General features: G+C 43.8%; 3 protein-coding genes across 7 annotated transcripts; 1 reads left to right on the forward strand and 2 right to left on the reverse strand.

Annotated features, from left to right (window-relative positions):
• Nucleotides 1-360: 360 nt before the first annotated feature.
• On the reverse strand, nt 361-4403 carry LOC108143510 (arylsulfatase I). Of its 3 annotated transcripts, none has more exons than XM_017267981.1 (7): nt 4201-4403; nt 2892-3006; nt 2667-2826; nt 2521-2608; nt 2066-2457; nt 661-1405; nt 361-591 (listed from the first exon to the last, which is right to left on the reverse strand). In XM_017267981.1, the coding sequence occupies exons 2-7, from the start codon at nt 2997-2999 to the stop codon at nt 402-404; spliced, it is 1683 nt and encodes a 560-aa protein (XP_017123470.1). In that variant the 5' UTR covers nt 3000-3006; nt 4201-4403; the 3' UTR covers nt 361-401. The 3 variants fall into 3 exon arrangements, with proteins under 3 accessions (XP_017123470.1, XP_017123471.1, XP_017123472.1); XM_017267982.1 differs by having other exon boundaries at nt 4167-4403; XM_017267983.1 differs by having other exon boundaries at nt 4138-4403.
• Nucleotides 4404-4574: 171 nt separating this feature from the next.
• Nucleotides 4575-7628, reverse strand: LOC108143580 (zinc transporter 9). Of its 3 annotated transcripts, none has more exons than XM_017268095.2 (8): nt 7304-7628; nt 6361-7238; nt 6167-6308; nt 5702-6108; nt 5309-5637; nt 5182-5256; nt 5002-5115; nt 4575-4928 (listed from the first exon to the last, which is right to left on the reverse strand). In XM_017268095.2, the coding sequence occupies exons 2-8, from the start codon at nt 7235-7237 to the stop codon at nt 4884-4886; spliced, it is 1989 nt and encodes a 662-aa protein (XP_017123584.1). In that variant the 5' UTR covers nt 7238; nt 7304-7628; the 3' UTR covers nt 4575-4883. The 3 variants fall into 3 exon arrangements, with proteins under 3 accessions (XP_017123584.1, XP_017123585.1, XP_017123583.1); XM_017268096.2 differs by having other exon boundaries at nt 6167-6293; nt 6361-7243; XM_017268094.2 differs by having other exon boundaries at nt 6361-7243.
• Nucleotides 7629-8003: 375 nt separating this feature from the next.
• On the forward strand, nt 8004-9170 carry LOC108143306 (methylglutaconyl-CoA hydratase, mitochondrial). Its single transcript, XM_017267620.2, has 2 exons — nt 8004-8409; nt 8465-9170. Exons 1-2 carry the CDS (start codon nt 8088-8090, stop codon nt 9040-9042), a joined length of 900 nt encoding a protein of 299 aa, XP_017123109.1. The 5' UTR covers nt 8004-8087; the 3' UTR covers nt 9043-9170.
• Nucleotides 9171-11385: the final 2215 nt, after the last annotated feature.

Genomic DNA, 11385 nt, shown 5'->3' on the forward strand with positions numbered 1-11385 from the left:
AAAACGATTTATTCTTCGATCAGTTTGTGGCAGAGAATTTTACTGAGAGTTTCATAATTGTACTATAATAACTATACAGCCTCGACGTATAAATATTTATTACTGTTAAGTCCTTTTTTTGAAAACAACACGAGCTTTCAATTGGTGGTACAATTTAAATAATTTTTTTATACTAAAACAGGTTTAAATAAAAAAATTGCGTGTTCTACAATAAAATTTGTGATTTAAAGTGTCGGTTGACATTACGCAACCATAGGGACACAAAATTGCACCATTATCAAGAGGATGTACACAATGGCAGGAGTGGATGCGATACTAAGGGTCAGTAAGCAAGTAGCCGACAAGCAAAAGTAAGTCATATTTACCTATGAATTTAAACTTTAATATTAATTTGTTTTAATTTAGACAGTCTTTGCCAGATCCCCACTAATGGGCTCATTGCCATTGTTTTCATAGTCCCCAAAGTTTGTCCACGTATAGTTCCAGAATCTGGGATCTGCTCGAGGATCGGCAGGTTTATTGGCCGGCGGCACTGCCGTGGAATTGAAGCGCTCCAGCTCAGCCATCAATGCGATGAGAACTTCGGGATATCTTTATAATAATTAATGGAACCAAAAAACAATAAAACATACAAGAAAAAGGTATTTTAGAAAAACTTACTGCTTTGCCAGGTTGAATTGCTCACAGGGATCATCGCGAATGTGGAACAAGCATGGAGCCGAGAAGGCGGTGGCCTTGCAGCTGCTTCCTTGAGAGGATTGCAGCTGGCAGGAGACTGTGGCTCCTGCCCGCAATCTCTGCTGATCCGCTCGACTTGGCAGCATCTTGAGTCCCTCCAGAGCCTTGCCTGCCCTACTCCTGGGCACCATCTGCCAGTCGTAGAGGCGGGGATCCCGCTCGCCAGCCGGCCCATACCATCCGTCCCAGCTGCCGCGGTAGTTGGTGCCCTTGACCAGCTTCCAATCGCCCACACTGAGCGCAGCACTGCCCCAGATGTCGTCGATGTTGTGGAGCACGTTCAGCCGCGGCGACGCTCTGTCCTGGACCAGAGCCCGCCAAAGGCTCAGGCCGTCGAGCTCCTTGCTCAGACTGGCCACCGCTGGTTGCCCACCGGCTGCCTCCAGAAGGGTGGGCAACCAGTCGACGATGTGCATGGTCTGGTTGGACACCCGCTGGCTCTTCTTTAGCAGCGGTGACCAGATTAGACCCGCCGCTCTTACTCCACCCTCCCACAGCGTGTTCTTCACACCCTTCAGGGGGTAATTGGAGGCAAAGTTCAGATTAAAGCCTTGGGCTGGACCTCCATTGTCCGAGGAGAACACAATTATGGAGTTCTCCAGCATGTTGGACTTGCGCAGCTGGTCCACTATTTGTCCCACAGAGTCGTCCATTTTGGATACCATGGCTGGGACAGATAATATTTAAATTTTGGATCATTATAAAAATTTAAAATATCAACAGTAAATAAATTTGTTCTTTTGATAGGATCCATTAGAAACAATCAGGAAAATTAATGAACAAAAATTATAGCTTAACTAATTTTCAATTTGTACGACTAAACTTCAAAATATATTAATAACTATATAAATTTTTAATTATATTAAAATCATAAAGCTGGCATAGGAACGTTTTAAAAATTCAGCGTAAAATCGACATAGCTTCATTGTTTTTAAACATATATAATCATTTTGTAGAACGTTTATTATGTGTAATAGCTGTATGGGTATATAAACTTTGCGTTTTAAAACCTTGCTTCCTTTCCTCTTTTGTATAAACAAGTCGATTGTCATCGGTCTGGTTCTTTGTACTATTTTTTATTAGAATGAATTTTCAAATAATTTTTCTGTGATGCTTTTTTGATGTGTTTTTATAAGTTTTGTTCACGCGTCTTACTTAAAAAAAGGTAAAACTTTTTAATTTAATATTAAATTTAAGATTCCAAAACTGAACATTTTGTTGAGAAAAAAAAAGTAACAAAACTAAACATATATTTACAAGAACATTTTTGGTCGTTATTGATACAACGTTCAGGCAGTATAGGGTTAAGGTAGACAAGCCAACTCACCGGCGAATTTTCGACGTTTGTAGTGCTGAATGTGTCCCATCCTCAGCACATCGTTGTCCGGCACTGGCAGCGGATTGTACGGATTGCTCGAGTGGCAGGCTGCATGGGCCACATACAGGAACAGAGGACCTTGGGTGGAATTATGATTGGCAATGACCTTGACCGAGTGATCGGTTATCACGTCCGTGGTGTACTGCCCATGGAGATCGTAGGCCACTTCCGTGCCGTTGCGCATGTCCAGCCCCCAATGGTTGTTCTCGACGGCGGTGTGGTCATTATAGTCCTGGTGACCCGACCAGAATCCCACATGGCTACTAAAGCCCCGATGAAGCGGAGTATATTTGAGTTTCCAGTGCCCCAGATGCCACTTGCCAGCTATGTGAGAGGTGTAACTTATTGTGGACATTATGGTTAGTAATTGAAGGTTGCCAATTAAGCAATATTTTTGAACTTACCCCAAATCATTCAAGTACTGCGGAAGTATCTTCTCCTCCAGCGGTAAGCCTCGTGGTTCAGCGGCATAAAGAACCGTGTGTTGCATTCCTACAAGAATATATATTTATGAGTTATAAATATTTGGAAATATAATCCCCTCACATACCCGTATGTATGGGATATTTTCCTGTCATAAGTGCTGATCTTGAGGGTGTACAAATGGGTGCCACATAATAACGATTTAGAATGATCCCAGAATAGGCCAAGGCATCGATGTTGGGCGTGGGAATCTGGGCCGAACCATGGAAACCCACATCGTTAAAGCCCTAGTAAGAGTAACAAAATTTTTAAAAAGAGTTATAATGGATACTCCCTGACCTCTTTGACTTACCAGATCATCGGCTAAAATAAATATAATATTGGGCTTTGTGGGAGGTTTTTCCACATCACCTGTTATCAGTTTTGGCAGCACCAAAAATAATAGCCATAAACACTGCATTGTCTCACTGAAAAATCAAACAGATCGTATGTGATATATGCAATCACTAAACAAACAAAAAAAAAATGTTATGAGATCGTGTGATATATGCAATCATTAAAAAAAGCCATTTCAAAAAGATCGTGTGATTTATGCAACCATAAAAAAACAATTAGTTAACTAATTGATATATTGCAGAGATTCCCAGTGACAGCAATTACGAGAACGAGCTGATTTCAATTGATTGATCATCCACCTGTTTGCATCGTGGCATTGATCGTCATCTGGCTTGGAATTCATTTGTCTGTGGAAATGGAAATGGAACCGAAACCGAAACCGAATCAGCAATTGCACTCGGTTCGTGACCTCAATTCGGATGGGCATGGGCCACACTTCACCTGCAGCGGTGAATAATTGATTCTATATTTACAAATGTGCATTGGTCATAGGGATACCCTGAAGTATTTATGTGCTGGGATGCGAATACACTTGTGTGGCATTTTTAAAACGATTTCATGTGCCATCTAATTAGCATTTAAATTTCGTTTGTCGCTGATTGTACCGTTAATGGGTCAACGAGTGCCACTCAGTAATCAGAAAGCACAAATTAAAAAACCAAATTAGATTCGGAGATTCTTTTTCAACTGATCGACCTGCTAATGCTCTAATAATAATAGCATGTAATATTGAAAGGCTAAAAAATTTGATATGCTAATTTTAGTTTTTAAGGAAAGTTTATAAAATGTGGTAATATTTAAAATAAGTTGAGTTTCTTTTATATTTGGAAATAACATCATTTAAAAATAATTCCATCGAAATTAAATTTTGGCTGCATATGTACCCCCATCAATTTTGTAAGTGCACTTTTCATATTCTGATATATTTTAAACGATTTTTTAAAGAACTATGTAAACTCCTATTTAATAACATGACCGCTTTCTACATAACTGATTTCAAATACTGATACTATAATGCTTTATTAAATATGAACTCTCTTTTTTCTATGTAGAAAATTCTTTGTTATTTTAACAATGAATCTATTCTTTGTCATAGGTCGGTAACCCTTTAGTGACTTTTTAAAGAAATTCATTTATGCAAAATCACACATAAGCAAATTATTATTTTCTTTGTGTGACATTAGTAAAGTTCACGCCCGTACAGCTTAAAATTTTGTTTTGTTTATCTCACTCAATTTTGGAATTAATTAGACAGGTAAACAAACCGCAGGAAATATTTATTTAACACGTAAACTTGTTCAGGTTTGTGTGCCTTCAGAGTTGTCCTCAATTATATTAGCAAATTTTGTATTTGACTTTTGGTTATCTTTAACCAACATATAGGTTGCTGTATTTAGAAATGATTTGTGTTCACTGGTGATATTATTTATTCGGCTCTCATGGGAACGCCAAGAGCCAACCGTTTTAATTCACGCGCCAAGTCAGACTGAAAAAATTCCCAAACAGCCACAGAGCCGCAAAACTTTAACAGTGAAAGTAAAACGCTGTTAAAGATCGACATCGAAGAGAGCTGCAGAGCTGCGAAAAAGCGAAAACTATTGCATTTGTTGACCTCCGACCCCATGCCAAAGAAGTGGAAAACGTTGCATAATAATTACATTATTTATGGTACACAAGAGCAGGCGAAGGAATATTTAAGGAAAACGCTCTACAATTCAACGAACAAACTACTTTGAAAACGGATAGGTACCGGCGAATTTTCCTTAAACCGCCGGACTCCTGTCAAGCCCGAGGCAATACACTTTTAATGCTTATTTTTAAGAATTACATCTAAAAGTACACAATGGGAAATAAATATAAGCTAGACGGGCAAAAATTTCTTATAGAAAGCGACCAAATCACCCAATGCTTTATGATATCAACAGGTCCCCAGGCGAATGGAGGGGGCTTAGAGTATTTCCAGGTCCACGTGACGTATTTCCGGGAATTGCGTCTGTCATAAGAAAAAAAAAATTCAAGTTAAGTAACTTTAAAAATTGCATTTTTTTGTTTTAGTAAAAACTCACCCGCAGATTCATCTCGATGCGATCGATTTCACCGCCCATCAGGTCCACAATGTTTTCGCCTTGATCCAGCAGAAAGCCCTCCAGATCCTCCACCTTCTCAAAGCCTCGAACCGTCTGCGGGGGTAAACAAAAACCGGTTAATGAAGGGCCCAGAACCACAAATGGGTCAATATGACGCACCGTAAGCAGCTTGGCCAGATCCTGTTTGTCCAGATACGAACGCGTCAGCTCACGACCGTCGAAGTCTAGCTCAGCCTGTAGAAATTCAATTTAGTCGCACCAAGGCATCTCAAGAGCAAGGTCTTACCTTGTAGCGGACACGAGCGTTGCCAATATCGATGCCCTTGACATCGTAAATGGCTCTGATCATGACATCAGCCTCCAAAGCAGAGTTAATCTTTTCCAGTCGCTCAGAGGAGATGGATATGCCCACCAGAGCATTGGCATTTGTGTAAATGATAAAGGAGGCCACGGCCCCCAAGAGAGCTCCAATGACCAGGGATCCAGCGGCATCAAAGATGGGAGATCCTGTGTAGCTGCTCAATCCCATACAAGCTCCAGCCACCATGACGCCAGTTACAGCAGCAGCGTCCTCGCAGAGCACCACATTAACGCACGGATCCTTGCCAGAAATCACTGTGGAATATAAGCACTGTTAAATATAAACTATTTTTTTTTATTTTATACCGGTAAAACTCACCATAGTCCTTGAAGGTCATGTTGTTTTCTTTGGCTGATCGCTTCAGCTCATTGATGGCCACCACCAACGTGGCTCCCTCAGAAACCAGGGACCCTGCGAGGATGCAGTACACCCAAAACAGATCCGCGATGGGCTCCGGGTGGAGAATGCCGTCAATGCCGTGGTAAATGGACAGGCCACAGCCAACGCAGAAGATGCCTACGCCAGAAATCAGCGAGGAAACATATCGCATATTCATGTAACCGTAAGGATGATCGATGTCTGGGCTCTGGGAGGACTTGTATATGCCAAAGGCGAGGATAAGCTGGTTGATCAAGTCGGCCAGTGAGTGGATAACCTCCGCGAACATGCTGTGGGAACCGCTGTACAGCCATCCTCCAGCTTTGAAAAGCAAATTAGCCGCATTGCTGAAAGATGTCAAATCTTGCTATCAGAGCTTTAAGGCTGTTAAATTATGAAACTCACATGGCAATGGCGGTAGCCACCACTTGGCCCGACTTCTCCGACTCCTTCCGATTGTCAAGCATCACTTTGGTGCGGGATCCCATCTCCCTGCGGTAGTCGCGCAGCCGCCGCTTGACAGTGAAAAGATCTGTGGAGTCATAGACTTTAGCACCCAAATTAAAGGTTGAACGGACGCAGGGGACACAGGTACTCACTCTGCTGGTACTGCTTACGCTCTATCTCCCGCTTAAGTCGCTCTCGCAATAGGTTCTCCTTAGAGCCCCACACCTCGACGGCTTTGGCCTCCACATCGCGGCGCCAATAGACGGTCATGGGTGGCTCCTGTTCGTACGGAGATCTCCGCTTGATCTTGGGTAGGCTTTCGAGGTCCGCAGCTGTTAGCAAGAAATCGCTTATGGCCCGATTGGGCGTCACAAAATTACGCTCCAGAGAGGCGCGATAATCAAAACGCGGTCGCTTGGGAGGAAGAACAGGCATCGGAGGCGGAACATCTGCTGGCTGGGATGAAGGAGCAGTAGCTTCTACCGCTTTTACCACTATTGCTGCTTTAGTCAAATCAGTTATAGATGTGCCAGGCTTTGGTGGAATCGTTTCAGGAGGGTTCATAATGCTACCTCCTCCACTTGCTCCAGTGGAGCTGGCGCTGGCCCTCAGATTGATGGCCGCTGCAGCTAGAGCCGGCTCTTTCAGCTTGGACACCGGCGGCAGATCGGACTTCTCGAACACGATTTCATTGATCTTGGAGTCCTCGATGGTGGTGCTGATGGACAGGATGCCCTTGGAGGTCTTTACCTCAAAATTTTTCGTTTGCTTCTCCTTTGGCTGTGCGGCGGCTGTGACAGCGGTGGACTCCTCCAGAGCCAGTTGCTCCTTCTTCTTTGAATCACTGCCGCCGGCACTGCAGCGAAACTGGAGAAACATGCCGGGTCGCTTCCAGGGATGCGGCCTGGATGTTTCGCCATCATTCCGTCTCCAAGGATTGCCGGCGTCATGGCGCAAGGAGCACTGGCTGAAGGCCCTTCCAAACTGCTGGTGTCTTCGATGCAGGAGCTGCACGCCGCGCATCAGCATCCTGCACTGGAAAGGATAGCAGATAAGGTTGGACTTTACTATACATATGTGTTAAGGGTTACTTACACGGCGCGCTGCGACACTATCGAACTTTAGATACTGATCGGTGTTGTGCTATTGTTGTGATTGGGGGTGCTCCGCGGTTTCACTTTCAACGCAAAACTACGTCATGCGGGAACAAATATAATAAGAAGTGGACGGATTGCAAGCGTAATTCCTCGTGATCGGAGAAATCTGTGGAACTCCCCTTTCCGGCCTGGGGGCACACACCTTTGCGCGATAAAGGCGTACTTGGAAAAAACGTTTTAAATACACATTGGCGAATTTTTTATACTGAAAATTTAACCATCACCGGCTGGCGCTTTTTGCCTGTGCTTTATCTGTTGTTGTGGTTTTTGTTTTTCGCCAGCGCGCCTTGGTCACACCACAGGTTGTTAATAGATGTTCTCACCATAAAGCATATTATGTATTTTCACAAATTCTTAAAATCTTAAAAAAGTCTTCGGAGCAAATAAGTTCGCCAAGCTTTATCACCCATGTTTTTTAGAGTTTTCTGTTAAGAAAAATTATAAACTATATGTTTGGTAACATTTATTAGCTATTTTCTGAATAAAAGTGACAACATTTGCATTTTTCCTAGCTTAAATTTTTGAACTTTTTATCTTGTTGAAGCAATGAAATACAGGACAGTGAGAACAGCTCACAATGTGTCTCGAACCTATCGATATGCTTATCGATAGCATATTTAAGCTTTTTCAGCACTGGCAGCAACAGCTGTTTTCTGCCGGTCGTTTTATAATCACTTAGTTGTCCAATTTCGCTTTTGTTTTTTCCTGTTTTAAAATACAAGATGTCAATTTTAATGCAAGGAGTTGCGAAATTAGCCCGTCAGGTTACCCGCCCACTTGTTGCTGCCCGCCATTTTGCGGCAGCGGCGCCATACGGCGATGGAGATGAAGTTCTGGTGGAGCGATTGGAAGGACCTCGCCAGGGAATCTCAGTTATTGGCCTTAACCGACCAGCGGCAAAGAACTCCTTCAGCCGGGGAATGGTGGAGACCTTCACTGATGTCCTGGATGACATTAAGAAGGACAATGAATCGAGGGTTGTCGTATTGAGGAGTCTTACGCCTGGTATCTTCTGTGCCGGTGCTGATTTGAAAGAGCGCAAGGGTGAGTTGTCCTTAAATCTTAATGATAACGATTTCTAATCCTTTTACTGTGGCAGGTATGAGCCCAGAGGAGGCCACCGAATTTGTAAAGGAGCTGCGAGGTTTGCTCATCGCCATTGAGCAGCTGCCCATGCCCGTGATTGCCGCCTTGGATGGCGCTGCTCTGGGTGGAGGTCTAGAAATGGCTCTGGCCTGCGACATCCGCACCGCCGCTTCGAATACCAAAATGGGTCTGGTGGAGACGAGATTGGCCATCATACCCGGAGCGGGTGGCACCCAAAGACTGCCTCGCATCCTGTCCCCCGCCCTGGCCAAGGAGTTGATCTTCACGGCACGAGTACTCGACGGGACAGAGGCCAAGGATCTGGGTCTGGTCAACCATGTGGTGCAGCAGAACGAAACGAAGGACGCCGCCTATCAGCAGGCGCTTAAGTTGGCCGAGGAAATCCTCCCCAACGGACCAGTGGGCGTACGCATGGCCAAACTGGCTATCGACAAGGGCATGCAGGTGGACCTGGCCACCGGCTACTCCATCGAGGAGATATGCTACTCACAGGTGATACCCACCAAGGACCGCCTGGAGGGACTCGCCGCCTTCGCCGAGAAACGCAAGCCCGTCTACAAGGGGGAGTAAACGTGAATCGGACCACTCCTCTTAAAGTTAAGCTGAAAATTGCATTTATAATTTTATCTGTTACTGTTGTAGAGACACTCTAGCGGCAAAGCCCATTTCTATTGTTTTTTATAAATCATTCGATCCTATCGAGCTGCCAAATAACTTTAATTACGCTAATTGTAGTTAAACAATTTTTTAATAGCTGCGATGACGCATCTCGATTTAGTCATGGAAATGCTAATTACAGCCATTAAATACCACCGATCGAGACACACTCCCATTTGCATTGCATGTACGATAGTACAGCATAGAACTGGAAATTGATGCAAAATTCACCTTGATCGTTCTGTCGTTGAGCTATGCGGAAATGGGAATTTCTTGGGAAGCCGTGAGTTAGAAAGTTCCTATTGTCATGCTAGCTGAGGGTGATTGCATGGCGAATCAGCCCACAAGTGTCAGTTTTAGTACCAGATGACTGTAGCTTGGTTTGTCATTTGCACAGCAGGTAATTTGCATATCTCAAATATTTATATTACAGGGCGTGCTTCGCCACACTTATTGTATTTTTGGGGCCCGCTCGAACAAAGGGATTCTGTCACCTGGGGCAACACGAAACAAAAACCAGGTGCTAAATAAAGTCACTTTGTGAAGCCGCCGTTTAAGATTTAACCGGTTTGGTGGCGGCAACTCAAGGAAGTTGTCACCCGGATGACTTGGGTGACTCGCCACCCCCACTAGCCCAGATTTTGAATGCGAATCTACATAGCGTCACTCAGCTCACCTCCGTACATGATCGAAGTCAGCGGTCGCAGTCGTAAATTAAAAATGCGCGCGGGTGTTTGACATCGGGCAAGGTCAGTGCCGAAGCTGTATACGCTGTATACCCGAAATATCGAAATCGGAATCTAAATCTCAACCCGCAAGCGGCTGCGCAGTGTGCATATTAATTAATCAATTAATTAATTACTCAGTGCTCAATTCTCAATGCGTCCAATTCGAACCGAGCTGACCCCAAAACATGGCGAGAAGGCAGAGCCGGAAACCAATTGCGGAAGCAAATCAATTATTTATTGTTTTGACTTGTTATTATGAACGATAATACACACAATGCGCTTTGGATGTGAACTTCTCGACGAGCTTAAGCCCGATCAGTTGGCCAGAAATACGATTGCGATGTGATGTGATGTGCCTTGTAATGAGCCAGAGGCAGGAAAGTCGGTGACAAGAGGCCTTAAATACTTTTTTAAGGGAGGGGATTTTTTTTAATTAACTTTTTCCAGGTATTTTGAGCTGCCGCTTGAAAATCAATTAGATTGATGAGAGGTAGTCTCAAGGAGGCACAATGTATATCAGATGAGTGGGAAATCCCCCCCGCAAAGACCCGATAATATCATAAGCACTTAAGTGCGCCCATCCAGGCGGCTTTCACAATCGATAATTCTCTATTAAGGCGGTACAACTTTATCAGGCTCAACGGAGATTGTCAATACGGACAGCAGCAAGCAGTAGTAAATATTTTCCAAATTCTCCAACGATAAGAAATCGTAGTGTCAATATTGCAGTGGCTATAGACCAAGTTCTTGACCCGCTTTAAAGGGTTTCGGTTTCTTGTCTTGTTCATCGCAGAACCCTTTGCTTATCACTTTATCACTGTTTCCAAGGCTTCCACATGTCGTATACGCAACGTGCAATTGTCTTGCGTCAATAAAAAACCTTGTTAAACAATACAACACAGCTCGTACATCATATTTTATCAGTACTCCGCAATTAAAGATACAATGTTTACTATCCACAACTATGGCAATTTCAATCCAATCAACTCCTAAGTTGTTGCTGTTATCCAAGAACTCGGCTGTCTAACCGATACTTAATTGCGTCATTGGCCCTTTAAATGAGATCACATTTAATGACCCCCTACCATAAATCAATGACATCTAAAATCCATTTGGCGCAACGCTGTTTGAACTCGTCGATATTCGAAATGCACATCACGTGAAAAATGCATTTAGTTTACAGCATTTACCGAGCAGCTAAAAATTTTCCACTGTCCCACTGACGCCGGCAACTAACTACCACACGGGCTTGGGCAAACAAAAACCGATCGTTGTTTCATATTCACATGTTTATGGTAAGACAACAAAACTGGCTAACAAGGGGAGCTGGCTACTTGAAACAAGTCAATCACTAAACTCCATGGTCTGTCTAAAAGAGAAGCGCCCAAGGCAGCACTAAGTAATTGCCGGAGGGGGGGCTACACGGATGGGGGGGGCTGGTTGGGAGGCTCAAAGTGTCGAGCAAATTCTTGAGCTGCAAGTATATGCACCACTCGCTCCATTTGGGGCCTATATACAGTGCAAAAAA

The sequence above is a fragment of the Drosophila elegans genome, unplaced genomic scaffold, assembly GCF_018152505.1.
Source record: "Drosophila elegans isolate 14027-0461.03 unplaced genomic scaffold, ASM1815250v1 contig_183, whole genome shotgun sequence".
In the NCBI taxonomy this organism is placed as follows: Eukaryota; Metazoa; Arthropoda; class Insecta; order Diptera; family Drosophilidae; genus Drosophila; species Drosophila elegans.